Consider the following 21,723-nt stretch of genomic DNA (forward strand, 5'->3'; position numbering starts at 1 on the left):
TTCCCCTCTCATTTCTTTGTGTTTTTAATGCATTTTCCTCACCATAGCAAGTGGTGTTAGTGGTATAAATACAGATTATTGATATTATTTAAGTACATTAATTGTTTTCCAGATGGATTTAACCTTCAGCCTGTAATTGAGTAAAAGCCCCTGCAGCCTTAACCAGAGTTTGCAGGTCTGTCACGTGATCAAAGCTTTAGCACCGACGTCAGAAAAACCGAGCTGGTACCGAGTCGTGAACCTCCTCTTTTGCACGAGCCAAACCTCAAACTATAAGCGGCACATCCTACTTAACCGTTTTTATTTATTTATTTATTTATTTTACTGCTGCCATCTTTAGGTTTCCTGCTGCTTCATTTCTTCATTTGTTTTACCGCACGGTTGGCCGTAGCCATGTAAACTGCGCTGGACGTGATCCGTGAACCGAGTCATGACACCCAGCGCGCATTAACACGGTGAAGCAGGACAAACATGTCCTCGCGCTGAGAAAGCGACTGCTCGGTTGAGATCTACTTTTCAGGTAGGTCTCTGCAAACGATGGTTTACGGTGTGTAAAAATTAAAAAACGCTCTTTATGGTGCCGTTTAACCCAGACTAGTGGTAGACAAGTGTTTAGTTAAAATGATGTGTTGATAAGTTGCTACGCTTTGGTTTACTTCATATATCAGTATATTTTACTGCCTCTATTGGGTCTTCACGGTTTCAGGAAGTAGCTGATCGTATCTCATTGTTGACAGTCGTACTGATATTATTTGTTGGCTTTTTTCCCCCCATTGTTTTGTATAAATGCAGTTTGACTTCAGACCATTTAAAAAAAGACACATGTCTGGTCACTTAAGTGAGGGGATCTTTTTTTGTAGCTTCACCTCAAACAGGAGAAAATCTGACCTGCGGTTGTGTTTGTTGTTTATATGACCACATCAACTTGGCTGCACACATCTTTGTAATTCACAGAGCTCCATTGTTATCCCAGTGTCCATGTGTAAAGTCCATTCATGAGGCTGAGTGCATCATCAACATGATATAACTTTAATGTATGGAGTTCCACTAAGAGTTCAAGTGCATTGTTTGGTTATTGATGCATTAACTGCATTAGTGTTAATGTCTCTTCATCTAATAATAATGGGGGATTGGATCGAAGTCATGACTCAATGCAATCAGTTGGTTTCTATGATGGGATATGTATGAATTGACTTGAAATGATGTGTATGTTGATTCATATATGTAAAGTGCCCAGTGACAACATTGTTGTGAAGTGGCGCTATACAAATAAAGTTGAATTGAATTAATAGAAAAACCACCTGTTCACCTGTACTCAGTATTTTAGGATGAAGGTGTCATAATAGTGTCTTAAAATCAGTAAGAGGCAGCAGAGATGACCGTCATCACAGGTGTTATTTGATAAACTATTAAGGTGGTGTATGAAACATTTGTGAGTGCATGGTAGTCAGTAAGGGTGTGTGCTGCCATGTGGATAATAACAGGATAAGGAAGGGCTGTCATTAGTTTTGTTGGAGTGTGTATAAGTGTTACCTCTTATGCCTTTTAAGTGTTGGTCGGTGCAGCATCTTATTTTTTATATTTCCTTGCAGTATTTCATTTTATTCTTGTTCATGCAAAGTGTGTTGGGTGTGTGAGTTGAGTTTGCGCCTAAATATTTTACCACCATATTTAACTTAGTCACATTTAGTGATCAGAGTAGTTTTTGCTTTTTAACTGGGACTGCAGGAATTTATCGAAGACTTTGTGATTGTTTTCAGTCTGAACTAAGAAGACAGTAGTGTCCATACAGTCAGTTTATTTGATGTTTTTCACATTATATTTAACCACTCCAAAGAATATTTAGACACAAATTACAGCAGATAATCCATGAAGCATATTACTACTATACTACACTTAGCCGAGCTCAGACTAGCACACACATCAAACCATGTTTACGATATCCTAATCATTAGCAAAATACTTGACTGGCAGTTTTATTCTCGGTTGATTGTTGGATCAGATTCCTCCTTAAGCTGCTATCTTGTCATTTCTGTGTTTTGAATTTGTCATGTTTATTAAAAGACAGCACAACATAGGAAATCTAAGTTGATATGATTACTTACAGGCTCCATAAATTCTGGACTTTCTTCTTTAAGTTTTAAAAGGCTAACATTAATAACTATTGTGGGTAATGTTTCACAGATTTTTACGAGTTTATTTTTGCAGTGTTGGGTTTCAATGCTGTGCTCCTGCTACTGCAATCTTTTAAAAAAAGAAAGAAAAAAAAAAAAAGCACTGCTAAAGCAACATTAGCTCATTGAACTTTATAAATGCTGATGCAAAATAGTTAAAAAGCAAAGCAAGAGTTTAGTTTTCACTTTTAAAAACCTGTGAATTTTATATTTCTGTGACTGCAAGCTGGTTACTTCGCTGTCAGCATAACAAGAGTAAGTTACAGCCATTAAGCCGCTCATAAATCAACTTTTTACCTGATGATTAAAAGATCAAATTCATGTTAACACTGAGAAGCACATCAGCTGGTGTTAAAAAGCTTTTCCTACTGAATTGACATCATTTTAAGTAGGAAAGCACAGAAATGTCACCCATAATTGCAGTTTAACATGAATACAGTGAAACGGATGGTAGATTATCATCAGTCTAAAATGCAAATGAATTAAACTGTCTGGTTTTGTTACAGAAGAAGTAGATATGACTTGTGAATGTGCTTTGTTGTGGTAAGCTTCAGCAGCCTTTACTGCACCTGTAAGCAAGGCATGTTATTGTCAAATGATGAGCGCTGACTGTAAATTGGTTTTTAACTTTGTGTGTGTGTGTTTGTGCTAGGTGTGGCAGTGGCGGTGAAGTCATGGAGAAGCCTTCATCTTCAGACAGAGTAGCACCCGAGGAGAGCAAAGGCCTAGTGGAGGTAATGCTCTCGACTTTTTCAATTTTAATAAGAGGTCAATGTAGTAAAGAAAAAAAAAACTTTTGGTGGTAAAGGTGGGAGGAAAAAGCATGTTGTATGTCATTTTAGAGATTTATATCTATTTAGCTTTGCAGATTTACTCCATTTACCCAATTTCCACCAAAGAACAGCGCGTGCTGGTGCGGTGCTGGTTTGGTGCTGGTGCGGTGCTGGTGCGGTGCTGGTGCTAGAGCCAGTGCTTAGGTGGTTCAGCTCCAGTGATTCCAAAGAACTGGTTTTGTTTTGACTGAAAGAGCCCAGACAGTGCTGTCATTAAGTCATCTAAAACGGATCAACACACCTGGAGAAAGGAAGAAGAAGCGGTCTGGCAGAAATCGTAAACGATAGTGTGCAAGTTCAGCTTTTGGCCTTCCAGATATGTGTTGACTTTCACAGATGGACCAGTCAGCTGTTAACGACTGTCTGTCAGCGTTTAATAATCAAATGCAGAGAATGGCGACTACGTTAGCAGTAAAAGGTAACTATCTAAAGTCAGTTTTATATAATATTGTTGTAGCCATTGTTAGCTACAACACGTAGCTCCATTTAGCATTGACTGTACATATTTAGATCACATATTGACTAAGCAAACTTATTGGTGTTAAGACAGATCTGGATACGGATGTCTCCTGTCATCTGGGCACATCCAGATGGACTACAAGAGTAGCTCTTGTAGTCGATTTCTTTGCTGGTATGAAGATGTTGGTCAATGTTTTGATGCTTATATTTTGGCCAGGTAACCCCGCCCCCAGCTGCTGACGCAGCAACATGAAGTGGTTCTCTACCCGAGCAAAGAATTGGTGCCTGAATAGAACCAGTTTTGAGAGCCAGGAGTCTGTGGGTAGGCAGTCGAAAGCCAAACAACCGGTGCTAAGTCTGGCTCTGGCTCCAAACCAGCACCAGGAACCAGCTGGGTGGAAAATAGGCTCATGAGAAACCGTTGTCTGTAACACGTTATGGAAATGATATTGACCTTTAAGGAGATGAATAACACGAGGCTGCTTTATTTGAACAGACCTTGTTAAGAAGCATATTCAAATTAAAGAGGAATCAAAACTCTCATGTAAACGTGGCAAGTATGAAGCCATGACAATCAGAGAGGGCTAAGAAAGGGAAGAAAATTTACCTCTATTACCCCGAGACAAAGCCCCACTTCATGTAGTAATTACCATTGCAAAACAAAATGCCAACTGGAGCCAAGAAGCCAGTTGGCGCCAGAAAGCGAGATATAGCCTAGCAATCAGAGGGCGGTAAAGGGAAACAGTCTGCCTGATCTTCCAACCCTGCTCTGCTCCACAGAATATCTCACACACACACACACACACACACACACACACACACACACACACACACACACACAGCTTATGTTTTAAATAGGGATTTTGTCAAGAACAGTCATGAAGTTTGTAATGATGTGGTCGTCTTTATTTATTTTTCTTCCTGCTGTCTGTTGAGATGCCAAACTGCAACAGAGCAGAATTATTACACCCAAATAAGACAAAGCACAAAACTGTTTACTGCAGCAGTCTGGATTTTTATGTGGTTGGTGTTGCAGTGAATGGTGTTTATGTCCCAGCCTTAAATAGTTTGAACATTCATCCTTTCACTCTGTACTTGTTCTTAAGGATGGCGGAGTGCCTCAAGGTGCAGAGATGAATCCTCGGACTCAGAGGAAGAGCAGCTCATCTCGTAAGAGCTTCCGTCTTGACTACCGACTGGAGGTAACACCTTCCTGTTTACCTCTTCACACATAGTATTAAGGGGGGTCCGAGGTGATCCAATTACTAGTGCACAAATACTAGCTTTCACCTGGCGCGACAGTCTGCTCCAACGTGCATCATGAGTGGACGGATGATCGGTCTCAGTTTAAACGTTCTGCATGCAGATAAACAGGTGGGGCACGCAGGGTCTGAAATTAACACTTGCCAGGTGCCAAATGTGAGTAAATAATCTTTTTGGCGATTAAATGTCAGAGGGCTATCCGCCACATGGCGAGTAAATGTTTGTACCAACATTGTCATGTTTTTAAGCTTACATTTAGGTAGATTTCTTTTTTATGCTCCTCCGCTGTCTGCATGTATCAACAACGTGCACAAGACCGTCTCCCACTGCAGTGTTTCCGTTTAACCTTTATCTTAGTTAGTTAGCATCAGTGTGTGGAGTTTTTAGCAGGAGCCAGCCAGCCTTCTGAAAGAAAGCACGGTGAAATGGAGGAGAAACCAGCAGGACCTACCACAAAGTTCAGTGAAAAGTGGCAACGGTGTCGTTGTAAGACACTGCTGTGTGTCTACACCAGCCCCTAACCCCTTATTTACTATATAGAGCGACGCTGTAAAGCAGATAATTTAGTGAACTAATTCTGTTGTTCATTCAGACAGGAAGCTGGCTATTTTATCCTCATCGCAGATCACATCATAACCAGCTGTCACCATGGCAACCACCATACGTTGTTCCAAATCCAATCCAAACTCGTGTGAAAAAAATTAATTTTCTTATTGTTGTTGTTGCATATTTATTCAACAAATCAAGATGCATTGTGGGTAATTTTGAGTGCACTACTTTCTTTCTCTCTAGACAGTCGGGCACATCTAGAAAATGGCGTGACCACTCTGTCACCATGTAAGGAATAGTGTGGACATTCAGACACAGCCCATGAAACAAGTCCGAACTGACTGGCGGTCCAATATAAGCCCGGAGACACTGTCAGATCTCTTTATGATTCAGTTGTGTTCTCCAGAGATCAAGGAGTAGGGTCCCACTAAGGCTGTAATGCTGCGACACAAGGAGCAGGAGACCAGACTTCATGGACTGTGTGAAAGCATAAGGAGTAGAGCGAGAAGTCTGACTTTAGGTGGTTTCAGTAAATGAATTCTGACATTACCAGTTTATCAAAAAAAATTCTTAGGTTGCTGTGACTTTCTCTGAGTTGCATCAGACTTTATTTTGTATTATAGAAAAATAACATGTGCTTGAATGTAAATGTGTGTAAAACCTAACCTGGCTGGTGAGCCAAAAACTTAAGTTTGGACACTGGGGGTACGTCACACAGATGAGCAACAAACAGGACAGCTGCTATACCAGGGATCTGACGCGTGTGTATGTAAGATGCCCAGTGCTCCCTCCACAACATGGTGCAAAATCATTAGCCAAGACTGTTTCCCTCTGTTGTTCCCTGGTGGTGGAACGAGCTACCGAACTCTGACTGATCTGCTAATGACTCAGCTGCTGAAGAAGCATTTCCACACCTAGCTTAACACTTCTACTCATCAGAGTGAGTTTGTCCAGCTCTTTGGCACAAATCAGCACTAAATAAGTTGTGTGCACTTACGGCCAAGACAATATTGTGTGATGAAATGGTGATCTCATAATTAAACAAAGAGATTATTGTAGGGAGGGGAAACTGCACCGCCTCTAGCCCGACACGGCACCAACTGTGTCCAACTGGACTCTCAGCAGTCCAACTACCACTTAGTTATCATGTCCCGTCCTGCTTGATCTCTTCCTGTGTTGTTGTCACTCTCAGATGTGAGTCGCTTTGGAGAACAGTGTCTGCTAGAGGCTAAATTCATTTCCACACTTACATCAAACAGACTGGGTTTTAAATAAAAAGGCTGGTGTGAATGTGCCCTTAGATTCAGTGTGGTGTAGCTGAACACAGACTCATTTTAATCATTTCATCACTAATCATTTCAGTAATATTATATTACGTTTTAAAATGGACCCACTCTTTCTTATAGGTTCAGTTAACATGACGCATAATCTGATATGTGAACTTTAAAGAATATGTAGTGACTCCCCTCTGTAAAACGTCATTATACACTTCATCGGGACATTTTACAAATCCATATGGACCGTTACCTGTCTTCATTGTTTTTTCTATTAGTGTTTTAGTCATGTATGGAAAACAAGTCCATAATAAGGTCTGAAAATGTGACCCGGTAAATGTGAAGCAAGTGTAGCCGTCACAATATGCAAAGGATTGAAACCAGGATCAGGCGCCATGTAGCGTGAAAATGAATTATAATAATTAATTAGTCATTTAGACATTCTTCCATTACTTTGCTAATATGGAAAAACACATCCAAGACAACCTCATAAGAAGATTCCAATCAATCTTCCAGACGAAGCTCTTCACACTTGTGTTTAGGTATGATTGGATCTGCCAGGTCTAAAGTTAATAACAGATATCTGCGCTCCTCTATCTTCACCTCAGGCCTTTAATCGGATCTTGTATTTTGTTTGTTCTTGATTATAAATTGAATTTCTTTAACAGGGTTTGTGCTTTTTCAGAGTTCTCAGCCAAAGGCTACAATGTATTTGTGTACCTAACTACAGGAGGAAGTAACCAAGTCGTGTCGGGACAAACAGGGTCGCTGGACTAACCCCTGGCCAACATGGACGTTTCCTTCTTATACAACGTTGCTCAGGTTCCTGCTGTTGGAAAAAAATCACAGCAATGTGCCAACAAGTAAAGAGGTAGGAAACTATCACTAAAAATACACAGCCTGCCATAAAATACACTTTAATTTTGTTCCATAACAACAGGCAGCAAAAGTTGATTAAGTTATGTGTGTCAGATTGATTACCTGAAGTCTGCAAGTTTTTTATCTTCTTAAAATACTTCTAACATAATTCAATTCAGAGTTGATCAAACCAGAACTCATGTGAAGGAGCTCAAAACTACATGTTGTTGACCTTAATACGGTCATCTGACGCTGGGAGTTGAGCACTGTAATGATCTGTCTTCACAAGCTAATGTTTCATAGTTGTGTTCCAAACATTGCCTTTGTTAACACTCCCTCTGTATTTATAGCTCCTTCTGGAAACGTTGCAGAGTTCAGCGAGGGCTTAACAGGCTCTAAGGCTGCTTTCACACAGATTACACACAGATTTAACCTCTTATTTACACAAAACACATTTAGTCTAAAACCATGTTTTAATCAAATTGTAGCATAATCATAACTACAGTATAACTACAAGCTACGCATATTATGGCACAGTCACACTGAAGTAGAATCCAGATGAACATGCTTTGATTTGATATTTATTGATCAGACATCACATAAATGTTAAAGGTTTTCTATATAGACATCATATGTACATTTTCACCCCAATGTACGCTGGAGAGTGGACCAGCGTCGCCGCCATATTGGATGGGATGGGTCTCCACTTTCAAGTCTTGCTGCAGAGTCAACGTAGTTTCCCACATATCTGTTTTCTGTGGAAAAACGTGTATATATTACACACAAAACACTTTTCTACAAAATTAGTTTATTCACTGTGTTAACATTTATTTATAAACTACTAAATGCAAATGATAAATTTGACTCCTATGAGGTGTTTCTGGATAAATATGATGTTGATGCTTCACAAAGAGAGTTTTACATGGTACCATAATTTTCTCAGCCAAGGAGGTCATGTTTTTACCGGCTTCATCTGTTTGTCTGTGTTCAAAATAATTCACAAAAAAGTTATGGACGGATTTTCATTAAATTTTCAGGACTTGTTGGAAACGTGAAAAGGAAGAACGGATTTAATTTTGGTGGTGATCCAGATCACTGTTTGGATTCAAGAACTTTTTAAAGGTCTTGGTGGATGTTTAAGATCTGAGTGTTTTTTAGTTAAAATTTGAACCAATACTTTATTTTCAGACTTTGTACTGCTATACCTCTATTTTGATAAATTAATAATGTAGAGTCAACCGTAGTTAAGAGAAAGCCAGCAACTATTCCCGTATTTTGTTCATACTGTTGCAATAATGGGCAAAATATTGAAAGCAGATTATGTGGAATCACATTTTACAAGGTTAAATAATTTATTTGACCAGATAAAGAGATCATTCCAAATGTATCAATAAACATTTAAACATGTAAGTATCAAATTCCTTATACATTTATTTATATTGTAGCTACCTATGTCTTTGTTGAATAGCATTATAAAAAATATTTTAGCACCAAGTTTTTAATGTTCGACAGTCATATTTCTGCCCTTTGTAACAAATCAAACTGTCAGAAAAATCAGGTAAAAATTGGTGAAGTTATTGTTGTGGTTGGGTCTACACCTTATAAATGCATTGGAGGCGTGATACAATGCAGCATCTACTTATATATGTCTATAGTTTTCTACCTCTTATTCTGGTTTCTTCTGATCTAAACTCACCATCTGTGTTTCTGCAGGTACTGGACAACGAGCTCCCAGTAATGGAGCCATACTTTGTCCAGAATCCAGACCTCTCCAGTGCTCCTCCCGGTCTGAGAGTCACCTGGCTGGGCCACGCTACGGTTCTGGTAGAAATGGATGGAGTCAATATTCTGACAGATCCCATTTTCAGCCAGAGAGCTTCACCGGTTCAATTCATGGGGCCCAAAAGGTACAGAGAGCCCCCCTGCACCGTGGAACAGGTTTGCTACTTTTTATACTTCTACTTTTAGAGATAACATCTGTTAAACAGAAACAGATCTAATCTTTTATTTCCCTTCTGGAAAACAGCTGCCACGGATCGATGCAGTTGTCATCAGTCATTCCCATTATGATCATCTGGATGCTGGATCTGTGGCCAGCCTCAATGCCCGCTTTGGAGGAGAGCTACGCTGGTATGTGTGTTAATCTGATCCAGTCTCACTAAATGCTCCTCGTGTCTTGTAAAACTCAGATTTGTGCTTATAATTCCATTTCCCAGGTTCGTGCCCCTTGGATTGATGGACTGGCTGGCGAAGATGGGCTGTGAGAATGTGATGGAGCTGGACTGGTGGGAGGAGAACTGTGTACCGGGTCATGATGATGTCACATTTGTCTGCACGCCCGCTCAGCACTGGAGCAAACGCACAGCCTGGGATGATAATAAGGTATTTGATAAGAGCTGTTGCTTCAGACTAATGGGGCAAGCACTGTAACTTTAACACACTTTAAAAACAACAAAGTGCCACAAAGTGAAGAGTTGAAACTAAAAACACAATAAGTAAGAGGACAAATAAAAAATGTCAACTTGCCATTATGTACAAGAGATGTGCAGAGGAGGCCTGTCTAATATCTACAGGCAGCTCAAACCTCTGCATTCATACTTTTTTGACAATACCTTGATCATACATTTTATTAAGCAGATGATAAATGTTAAAACTTGCTTTATTTTTATTTTCCATCTTCAGTCTTTATGGAGCAGCTGGTCTGTTTTGGGTCCAGGTCATCGATTCTTCTTCGCTGGTGATACTGGATACTGTTCCTCCTTCCAGGAGATAGGACGCCGCTTTGGACCGTTTGATCTTGCAGCAATCCCGATCGGAGCATATCAACCCAGGTACAGCTTACACACCCATCCAAGAGTTTACCAAAAAGCAGACAGAGTATAAACTTAGAAATGTGAGGGATACATTTGATTTGTCAGTTTAATGAAGAGATACTTATGATCTGTTATATTTTACTCATTGACTCGTACCTTAAATAAATGTAGCCTTTTAATATTTACATATCTAAGCCACGCTTCCACAATGAGGTCTGACTCAGAATAGGACTTTTGGTTTAGTAGAAACCAATCTCTGACTTTCCACAGCCAACTGTACCCTTACTGGTGGGTGGTGTGTCAGTAGTGTGACTTCATAGCAGTGCGGCACCTTTCAGGATTTCTAACTAGGGCTGCTGCAAACTATTATTTTCACAATTAGTCTACTAATCTGATTAAGTTGTAGCTTGTCACACCAGCATGCAGCTGTTCTTACATAACCATTAGATTCCAGCTTGAAGTGTTTATATAAAAATTTAGATCATAGCTCATTCGACTACTTTTAATAAACTTTGCAGCTTTTAATATGAAAATGAAAAATAAGGTGCTGGGCTTGTTAAAATAAAAGTAACTTGGAGGTTATGTCACAAGTTTCAGGTATTGAGTTGTTTTACAAAATTGCATGAGGTTTGTACCTGAAGCGTTTCCCACAAAAGTTTTAGCCCACTGTTAACTCTGTTAGCTGCTAATTAGCCATTTAGCTTACAGAGACGACTAGTTTCTGAATTGGTAAAAAATTGAATCAGCTACAACGTGTTATCTATCCATGCATCGCTGTGTTATAAAGCATAAAGTTCTACCTTGCAGAATTTGCCGGCTCAATGTTGTTCAGGGAAGAAATTTCTGGTGATATCATGACTGATCTCCATTGATTCCACTACACATGTGTGTCAAGGACATTCAAGGCATTCAAGACAGCTGAAGGTGGGCTGCAGCAGCTTTGAGAGGGGAAAAAGAAAACGCAATTACTTTCTTTTGTCATCTACAAAGTCCTGATTAATCAGATAATCTTTGCAGCTGTAATTTGGGCAAAGAGGAGAATCAGACAGCAACAAAAGGATGAAAATGGCAGACATCCAGCAGTTTGCTTCTTGGCATGACCAAAAATTACAAAAAAAAAACCTCTGGTACATTTAAACATGTATTTTTCTTACTGCCAATTCTCACAGGAAGTGACTTCTTTTGACTAAACACCAGATTGCAGCGTGTGAAGCTCCACCCTTTCAGGTTAAAACAGTAAAGCCACAGGGAAAAAACTGGGAAGTGAAGACGTACCAAAAATTGATAAGTTTTGTTTTGGTCCAAAAAGTAATGCTGCTTCAAATCCAACACCATCTATTAGATATATTTTGCTGAAAAAGCTGCACCCAGAGGTTAACTTGCTAACTTGTCTTACTGTCGTTGGGATCCCAGACATACCACTGACCAAAGAGGAGCGTGACACATTGCAGCCCGTTTATAGGTCGAAATAAATACCTATGTGATTTGGCCCAAAGATCAAAGCATCAGCAACACAATGTATACACATACCATGGGGTTTTGTTGCTTAAAGCCACATGTCAAGAAGACTAAAATGCTGGTTAATCACCAGTCTTCATTATAATTCATAAATCACCATCAGGCTGATACACTGGGTACCAGGAAAGGCAGGGGTGTCCGAAGTCTGTCCTAAAGGCCGCTGTCCTGCAGGTTTTCCATGTAGTCCTGTTCCACACACCTGGCTTCAACTATCTGAACTGTGATGGATTATTTTGAGGCAGGTGTGTTGGAGTAGGGATACATGGAAAACCAGCAGGATTCTGGCCCTCGGGGGTAACGCAACAGCAGGGTAGGATGGCAGCCTGACCTTTTGGTGGAAACGGGGCTTTACGGTCTACTAATGGTGTATTTTGTCTTTTCAGGTATATGATGCAGGGACAGCATGTAGATCCAGAGGAGGCAGTTCAGATTCACCAGGATCTTCAGGCTAAACAGTCTGTGGCCATACACTGGGGGACTTTTGCTCTCGCTTATGAGGTACTGTATGTACCAGAGTAAAATACTGAGCCTGTTTACATGAATCTGATCCAACTCTACATGCATTTCTGAAATCCATGTTAGATTAAAAACACTGTTCCACATTTTCTAGTCTGGTAACAGATGTCTTTAGGAGTACTCTATGTGGTGCTGTAACTTTGTTTTGATGCATGCAGAAGGCATTGACAAGACTGACGTGGTATAAGCTCATGCACAGATGTATAAAGTCAAACATACAGGTGTGCACGAGGCTGAAGTTAGCTTCCGATTTGCGATATGTGTAAAGGGCAATTCCACTGAATTTTTGGAAAACTAGACCACATTAGACCAGGTTCTGACAAAAAAACTACTACACTTAGACTCTTCAAACCTGGACTAAAATATTCTACATACTATGCAGATTCAAGAAAATGGAGTTTTATATTTGATTAGCAAGTTGCATTGGCCTGTAAGACTGTGCAGATCGATATTCTAACACCCAGGCTAGTAACAGTATCAATTACATTCCAGCATAATATCTATATTTTCCTTGCTGAGGGATTTCCAGACAAAGAGCAAAGGAATTTTAATGAGAACTAAACTGGTTTTGCTTTGGAGTTTGTTTTTCGTCAGGCAGTGTGACAATATGGAAAACTTTTTTTTTTTTTTTAAATTACAATCCTGATCAACAATTAAAGGCAAAAATAAATTATTGTAAAATTGGAAGCATAAAGCATTCACAAATCAGACTGTTTTAATGACTCTGCATAGTATGAAGAAAATTTCAGTCGAGGTTTGAAGAGTGTTTTAGTTCTTTGTCAGGACCTGGTCTAATGTAGTCTAATTTTCAAAAAAATTCAGTGGAATTGCCCTTTACACATATTGCAAAAACTAAACAATCTGAAATGCCTAAATAATGCAAACCAACTGACAATCAATAGAAAAACCTAAACCCCTCCTATACTTCCCTCCTATAAAAATAAAAAAAGGTGGTTCTGCACAATTAGGCCTCAGCCTGATTTAAGGAGCTCCAGTGCAGCCAGGACTCTTCTTTAGCAGGCTTGGGAACACCAAGGAACTGGCAACTCAAAAGGAAAGTATATTAACTGAAAGCAAAGCAAATTCATAAAGTTAGTCAACCCCTGTCAACCCAGCTAATAAAAAATATGAAAAATGATAAAGTATCTTTAAAGTGTTTACATAATTGAGAAGAAAAAAAAAGGAAAGTTACCAGACCTTTACTGTGTGGCAGCTCATGCTGCCCTCACAGTTATATAGAAGCTGAACATATTAATCTGACCAATGATAAGCCTGCACTCGTAACCGAGTGACCAGCATGGCAAAGAAATCAGCTACTGCTGGGTCTGTGTGCAGGTGACCGGCTGGACAACACAGTCAGATCCAGCAGCCAGTGAGGTTCTGCGTGGCGACTGATTCATTTGAGTCTGATTTGTTGGAACAGGGATACATGGAAAACCTGCAGGACACCGGCCCTCTGGGACAGACTTCAGACACCCCTGGCTTACTAGCATGCAAACGCTAACTGGATTAGCTGCAGCCAGCATAAACTGTAAGCAAAACTTGATACTCGGTTCCTATTGCAAGATGTGAGAAGTTTCCTAGTTAAAGATGCAATTATTTATCCTCTTTATAGCGTAAAAACCAAATTAGAGTACAGGGGTTGCTTATTGTACTTCCTAGTTTCTGACAAGGACTTTCCCTTCAGTTTGGATTATACTGAACTGTAGGCTAGTCAAGATTTCATCAATATAGTGTCCAATAAAATCTATAGATATTAGAGATGCTGTAATGGGTTGGAGCTTTGAATAACAGTATAGTGTCTAAACCTGAAACAGGTTCTCACAGTCAAGTTACCTGATCCTGTAGCACTCAGCTACCAGCTTCTGCAACATCTTTATTTGTAGATGGACCAAGAAGTGCTTATTGGTGTTACATATCTGTTTTACTTCAAACTAATATATCTACCGATCATGCACATTTTCGTAGAGTCTGTTATTTTGTTTGGCTGCAAACAAATTTTTCCTCTGCTTCAAAACTAGGCTCATTTCTCAGTGAGATATACTTGGATTTAATTTAAAAGCTAGATGTTCTCCTTGCTTAAAAAAACAAACAACTGTAAATTAGTTGTCAAGCGTCATTTCCACCAAAAGATATACTTGACATTTAGTGAAAGAATCGATACAAGTTTGATGTATTTTACCAGAGAATTTTACTAAAGATTTGGTTTTTTTTGCAAGAAAGGCCTCAATCTCTAGTCCATGATGGAGGTTATTCACTATAGAGCACCAGAGGGGTCTTTGGAAAAGCAATACAGAATTTTTATAAGAATTAAATAAAAATATAGATTAATAAAATATCATTTTAAATTCAGCAACCGGTACAATAAAAGGAAACATGCAAAGGGTTTGTAATTACACATTTTAAATTAAAATATTAAAACTGATTTGTAAATATATTTTCAAATGCTATTTCTAAAAGGAGAAATGGATAAAAATTACTAAATTCAGTTAGAAATACCTTTTCAGTTCTCACATTTAAAAAAAGGGTAATTCCCTTTTCCATTTCCTTAATTGTTGTCCCTTCATTTAGCTTTAGTATGACACTTTGGATCACTGAAAATCAAGTTGAACCAATCACAGCTGCTCCTCAAACTAAAGAAGCTCTCATTGGTTAGACAGCCACACCGCGTCTCTGTGCTGCATCTCCGACATGGCAAAGTTACAGCTCGACCTCATAGAAACTTGTATTCTGTAAGCTGGATAGATTCTTCAAAGTTTTGAATGAATCTGGTTATCTGTACTTAGCGAGCTCTTATTTCCTCAAATCAAAAATGCAAGATGGAGACACAAGACTGGCTGCCCAACCAGTAAGAGAGCTCATTACATTTAACTTGATTTTCACTCCTCAAGGCCCCAAAGTGTCAAGCAAAAGCTAAATAGAGAGGAAACCATTAAGGAAATGGGAATCACCTTTTTAAATATAAGAAAATGAAAAGTTCTTTATCACCAAATTTAAGAGTTATTAAATTTTCCTTTTAGAAAAAGCATTTGAAAATACATTTACAAAGTATTTAATAAAAGTTTGCAAATTCAAATTTATTTAAATTGAAAATGTATAAAAAACACTTCTAAAAATCTTTTAATTTGATGAATAATTATTCGATTTGAAATTAAATTAAGCAATCTTCTTCACAACTTATTATAAAAATGGCTTTTTGCTTTTCCAAATACCCTCCTGGTCCTCCATAGTCCACAATCTACTGCTGCGTGAGAAAAAAGAAAACCACTAACGCAGCTGCTGAACCAGTTACCTTCAGCATGCTAGTAACAGCAGCAGAGACTACCAGCCTGCTGAGGCCGTGTCTAATGCAGGAGGTCACCAGTGTAGCGGATGGTCCAGTGAGTAGCTGCATTACATCCCAGTTGCAGTAAGAGAGCCCCTTCTCGTGGGTTTGATCAGCAGCTGGCTTTATGAGAGACAGCCTCCTCCTACAAGTATTTAGCCTCAGTTTTGTTTCCCGACTTTATGAAAGAAAACTCACTAAGCAGGTTACTCTGTGTGAGCTGCTTGTTCATGGAGACTGGATAATCCCATGATCACCATAGTTCAGCCAGGTAGACAGTTGAGGAACACACACCTGGAAAACCACAGATTTGTTGGTTGTAAGGATGTAAGAAGCTTGATGTTGTAAGACTAGCAGCCATGTTGTTCTATTCATACTGGATGATGTGTAGCATCAGTATATTCATCTACTCAACTCAAGGTGTCATACAACAAAGCATGTTCCTGGAAGTTACCAAAGTAAAGTAAAAGATATTCAGCTTTCACAGCGTAAACACACAAGACCAAAGTCACACGGTCAGACTAACTCGACACCAATAAACTCTGAAATGTTTGTAAATATACATAAACAAGCTATAAAGTAAGCAATCAGGCTGCATGCACTGTAACAATCTGGTAGGGAGTTCCCCCCCCCCCCCCCTCCCTATTATCAGTTCTTCAGCCTTTTTAGGTCCCAGCAGTCGAGGTCTGCATGCAGAAGCAGAGCTGGTTGGGGCAAAACCTGCAGCATTAAGAGGCATTTCCTAGTGTGGCTGTGTCTATGTAATGATCTGCACACTGCTGCTGTAATCTTATTCCAGTCAAAGGGAGAGTGCTTGCATTTATAAACTGGAAGGTTAACAGATTTAAGTGACTTTCTTCTCTTTCTAGTCTCAGTTGCATCACCCCTCTGGTGACTGCAGTTCTAAATCAGACAGAGATTATTTTATCATCAAAGCTCTCAGAGCAACTTCTGGCTGTGATTCATTTCTTCTTGCCAAGGCTGAAAACTGAGCTGACCTCCAACACCTGCAGCCTTAATGAAATGGGTGATTAAAAAGGCATTAAAGTGGGGAGGAGGAGGAATCATTAGATACGTCTAGAGGTATTTCTTTTACTTTTAACAGAAAATACTAGATATGTTGCTGCAGTGACTTTAAATTCAAGTAGCATGTTCTGCAACTGCCTCGACATTTCCAGACAACCAGTGATGAAGGTGAAAAAATGCCACACCACCATGTTCTAACAAAGGTATCTTGGTTTAGCCGAAGACTAATCTCTATCTCACTATCTCAAATGGAAAGATGAAATTGACAAATAAATGTGCAGAACTCAGCTAAAAAAAAAAATCAACATGTGACCTGTTTGCAGGAGAAATGAAATACTTACTTTCTTTTATTTTAGTACTACCTGGAGCCACCAGTTCGTCTCAGAGAGGCTCTGGAGCAGAAAGGACTGAAACCAGAATCTTTCTTCACTTTGCATCACGGGGAGTCTCGACTTATAGCTGCACAGGAGGGAGACATCTTCGACTGATGCCTGCAGCTCTCTGTGGGCCGACTCACTGTAGATTTGTGTCTGTAAACAAAGTGCACAAGATTGTATTTGTCTTTATATAGTCAGACTGGTTAAGGCTAGCACTGCACACAGTATGAATTACAGCTCATCAAGTGTAAAATAAAATGTTTTGCAAGACTTACAACACACTGAATGTTTCCCCTGCAATCACATGGTCTTTTAGTGATGCTAGCTGAAGAAGTGCTTACTCTGGTAGAAAATTTGATTTGTTTGTAAAACTTTTTTTTTTTAATATACAAGGATAAATGCATTGTGTGTGGAATGATTGAAACATGATGAGTACGCAGCTAAAAAAATTATCTGATTTAAATGAGCAAAAATTCAAACAACTACATTTTCTACCAATCATATTATCTCCACGTGGTAAAACTCTTACAAGTTTTCCTAAGCTTTATGTGAGGAGGAGGTTGTGACTTACATTTTGATTTGCAGCCATTGCACCTAGGCTATTAGGTTCTCTGCACAGCCTCAGAGAACTTCTCCCACTAAGGAGACAAAAAAAAAAAAAGGTTGAGCATAAACTTAATGACCAGTTTACCAACCAGTGCTCATCTTTATTGTTGAGCTGCGTCTGGCAACAAAACATGTAACCAAAGTTCAGTTTATTAGAATAATCATCAGTGCTCATATTGGATTAAGAATGTAGAAAGCATGACGCAACTTTAATCTTTTTATTTTTATTATTTCCTCTTTTAAAGGACTGGTGCTGCTGTGTTACACATATGATGTATTTGAATGTGCCATAGCCAATCCGAAACTACAAAAGAGAAGTACTTAATCTGTCTGTTGTCTGCAGTGGTTTGAAGTTGATCCAGGTTCCTCTGCAGACGTGCTGCGTTGCAGATTTTAATGCTGTAACACCTCCAGCTCTTCGGTCTGCTCAGTGTGAATTTTCATTCAGAGATGCAGCAGAATGGTTTTAGTTATAATACCGAGACAAGGAGGAGGTTTCATTTTTAATGCCAGAATGCAGAAACGTAACGCTGAGCTGATGTGCACATTACACACAGTAATCTGTAGAAAGCTGAACTGCCTACTGTGGTTTACGTGATCACTTTCAGTGAATTTCTCATTAAATGTATTGCAATCTAAGCGTTTGTTTCCTTGTGTTAACTGCAATCAGGCAGGCATTACGTTTCACGTCCATGAATTTCACTAGGGAAAAATTAAAACTGCATTCCTCTTAAAATGAAAACTTTTTTTAATCTAATGCACTTGAGCCAGACTATAACTATTAGTAGAGATAGGAAACATGCTAAAAATTAAAGTACACAAATTGATGAATTATTATGCAGGACAGGATGCAGTTAATTCCTTTTCTAGGTTGAACTGATTCCCTTTCACACAAGCATCCTTGTAAAAACTGCAAGACATCCTTAAATTCCGTCACTGAACCGGAAATTTAGTATTTCACATAAAAATGAACTTTTAGAGAATGGTGTCTGGAAAAGCAGAAATATTGTACAAGTGCTTTAAGTCTCCAGCTTCCACACCTTGCAGCATTAATGCATTTGAAAAGAAGCAGCTGTCAAATGAAACAGATCAATTTAAACAGTTTGCAGATGTGTTTCAGTAAATTGGGAAGGTTTGGTCTTTTCATGGTCTTTCTTTCTGAAGAATGTCAGCCCAATGAAAGCAGTACCAGCTTTCTGCCAACATGAGGCGCTCTCTCCCTCTCACCACTAAGGTAAAAAGGAAAATATAACACCGACCCTTTTGTTTTAGTTTATACATTTTAAGTGTTGTGCATGCTGTATTGTCAAAAGACTGAATATATAAAAACGGAAGCATTTCGAGAAGCTGCTTCTGTCTGCTGATAAATACAGATTGACTTCAGCCTGGAAAGTCCTGGGAAATTCACACCAGTATTCCAGGTCATATCCAAATTCCTACATTCACCTGGAAGTAAGGATGTGTCATACTGGTATGACATTTTTACCCTTTTTAAGTAACTCAAGCATTAAGTTGTTGCACACTGGGGTTATGGTGCTCATATATACAATATGCTGTTTTCCAGGAAAGCTACGAGATCAAGATTCAGATCTATCTGCTGGGGTAAAGGAGGAGATTGAGAAGAAAACTGGGTTGACATTTTCACTTAATGACAAACTAAGCTAAACTGCAGTTTATTTGTATCTTGGCATTACAGATAACTCCTGTTCATACTGGTTACTTGTGTCAAATAAAAAATTAACCATCAGATGAATAACTTACTAAAAAACACCAGTTTTTCCACATGCAATATTTTATCTCTACAGACATGTACAAAGATGCTTTAAGTTATGTTTAATGGCTTTTAATTTTTTCAATTTGTTTTGATCGATTTTATAAAGCTATCTATACGATACTATCCACAGGTCCATTCTATTAAAACACAGTTCTATGGTTTTCCTTCCCTGTTTATCACTAAGGAAAACTTGGTAATTACAGAGTATGTGTATATATAAAACTTTACACATAAAAAGTAAAAAATGTCATGTTTGGGACATTCCTAAATTCTCTGCAAGATAGAGAAATCCTGCTGCTGTTAAATCTGTTTTGCATCAGGTTTTTATTTTTTTGCACTCAATGAACTTTATTTTCATTTTTAGTATTTTAATATGATAAGGAATAAGATGAAAATGAATAAGAAGAAAATGAAGATTAAGATGAAAATGATTGAAGATTAATGTGAAGATGAAGATGGCCACAAACAAGATAATGAAAATGACCAAGAACAAGAGGAGGATAAGTAGATGATGATGAAGAGGAAAAAGATTAAGATGATTCACCAGATGAAGAAAATATGAAAAAGAAAATTTGAAATATGCAAGTTTGAAATATGAAAAAGAAAATGAAGATGAACAAGAAGATGAAAATGATTAAAAAGAAGATGAAAATGAAAAAGATTAAGATAAAAATGATTAAGAACAACATATAGATAATAGAAATAAAGAAGTAAATAAAACATTAAATGCTCTCCAACAAAAACACATTTCATATGACTATTAAAGATGAGATGGAGTCAGCTGACCTAATTTCCTCCAGCATGTTATTCCATTTTCCTTGTGATCAGAGATGCATCTCAGAATTACAAACTGCCTCTGACACCAGACACATGTATTCATGCCAGGAAATCTTCTTTTATTCCTATTAAGACTACTTTTGCTTCAGCACATAGTTTTTATTGCTTTTTACTGATGTCTGGATTATTTTGCTACAAGTAAATTAAGTACTTTTGTAAACACCATAAATGTAGTATTGCATAATTATTATTATCATCATCATTATTATTATTATTATTATTATAAACCCTTTGAATGGTAAAATTATTTGCACTGGAAGTTATTTCATGTTTTTCCTCATTAAAAAGCAGTTAAATCCGGTTCCAATTAAATAAAGTAATATTTGTCTGGACTGCCTCGCCTTCTTAATGTTGATGTAATTAGTAAAGTTAAGGAGATCACCATGTTTTGCATCTGCAGTGATATTAAGGCAGAGGTGTCCACCTCCTGTCTTTGAGAGCCACAATCCTGCAGGTTTTCCATGCAACACACCTGGCAGTCATTATTCAGAACTTCAGAGGTTGTTGGATCCATTTCATTTTAATCTGATGTGTTGAAGAAGGAATACATTGAAAACATGCAGGAATACATTGAAAATCCTCAAGGACCGACGTTTGGACACCCCTGTGGACACCTCTGTTAAAGCCTTCAACAAAATGTGACGAGCAGATGCTGCGGTTAAATTGAACTTTTTTGTCTTTAATGCCCCCTAGTGGTCACGATGAAGTAGTGCACTTGGACAGCATTTTATTGATTCAACAACCAAAAAGACAGATAGATCGATATTTTCTGAATCTAAAGAAAAAAAGAAGTACTTAAACTGCATGTAAAAACACAAAGTATGTCTAAACAGTGTCAGTCAGATGGTGAGTTTTGTGTTAATCCTTGTAGATTTGAGGCTAATTGCTTCATAAGCTGGAAATACTTTAATGGTGTCAGAGATCAAATAAATATTTTGAGAAAATCTCATTTCTCCCGATTGTGAAATCAACAAGTTTGTTTTGACCTCTGAATAAAGGTGTTAATCCAGTATTCATTCTTTTTTATTCTAAATACAATCATTTCTAGGGTTTACAGAGATGCCTGAGGAAGATGGACAGGCTGGTTGCTGATGATAGAAAGGCAACAGTTACTCAAATAACCACTGATTACAGCAAAATGATGAAGAACAGTGTCTCCAAACACACAACACGTCCAGTCTTGAAGCAAATGAATCACCTAAACTGGACAACTGAAGATGGAGAATACTGACTGGTCTGATGAGTCTCCACCTGAGCTCACCATTCAGATTGTAGAATCAGAACTTGATTGAAACAACACGAAAACATTTATTCTCTAAGCCCAATTTCAGCCTCTTTCTACCATTCAGCACGGTTTAAACAGTGCAGCCTGCCTGAGTATTGCCGACGTTTTCCATCCTTTCATAACCACAGTGGAAACTCTTCTCATGGAAACTTCCAGCAGGATTACGCACAATGTCACAAAGCTCTCATCATCTCCAACTGCTTTCCTAAACATGACAATGAATCCACTACGCTCCA

At 38.5% G+C, this 21,723-nt stretch overlaps 1 protein-coding gene across 1 annotated transcript; it reads left to right on the forward strand.

The window, feature by feature from the left end:
* The first annotated feature begins 213 nt into the window (after window positions 1-213).
* On the forward strand, window positions 214-18,224 carry napepld (N-acyl phosphatidylethanolamine phospholipase D). The gene is made up of 10 exons (XM_079263071.1): window positions 214-520; window positions 2,827-2,908; window positions 4,573-4,668; window positions 7,283-7,423; window positions 9,124-9,348; window positions 9,437-9,540; window positions 9,627-9,792; window positions 10,093-10,241; window positions 12,125-12,239; window positions 16,965-18,224. The coding sequence occupies exons 2-10, from the start codon at window positions 2,849-2,851 to the stop codon at window positions 17,094-17,096; spliced, it is 1,188 nt and encodes a 395-aa protein (XP_079119197.1). The 5' UTR covers window positions 214-520; window positions 2,827-2,848; the 3' UTR covers window positions 17,097-18,224.
* The last annotated feature ends 3,499 nt before the right edge of the window (window positions 18,225-21,723 follow it).

The sequence above is a fragment of the Telmatherina bonti genome (genome assembly GCF_933228915.1).
Source record: "Telmatherina bonti genome assembly, chromosome: 23".
NCBI lineage: Eukaryota > Metazoa > Chordata > Actinopteri > Atheriniformes > Telmatherinidae > Telmatherina > Telmatherina bonti.

What these genes read in the sequence shown, in the direction of transcription:
- napepld (XM_079263071.1), top strand. Translation starts at nt 2,849, where the DNA reads ATGGAGAAGCCTTCATCTTCAGACAGAGTAGCACCCGAGGAGAGCAAA. An exon ending in CAGCCTGGGATGATAATAAG is followed by an intron (nt 9,793 to 10,092) that starts GTATTTGATAAG and finishes TTCCATCTTCAG; the next exon opens with TCTTTATGGAGCAGCTGGTC. An exon ending in CTTTTGCTCTCGCTTATGAG is followed by an intron (nt 12,240 to 16,964) that starts GTACTGTATGTA and finishes CTTTTATTTTAG; the next exon opens with TACTACCTGGAGCCACCAGT.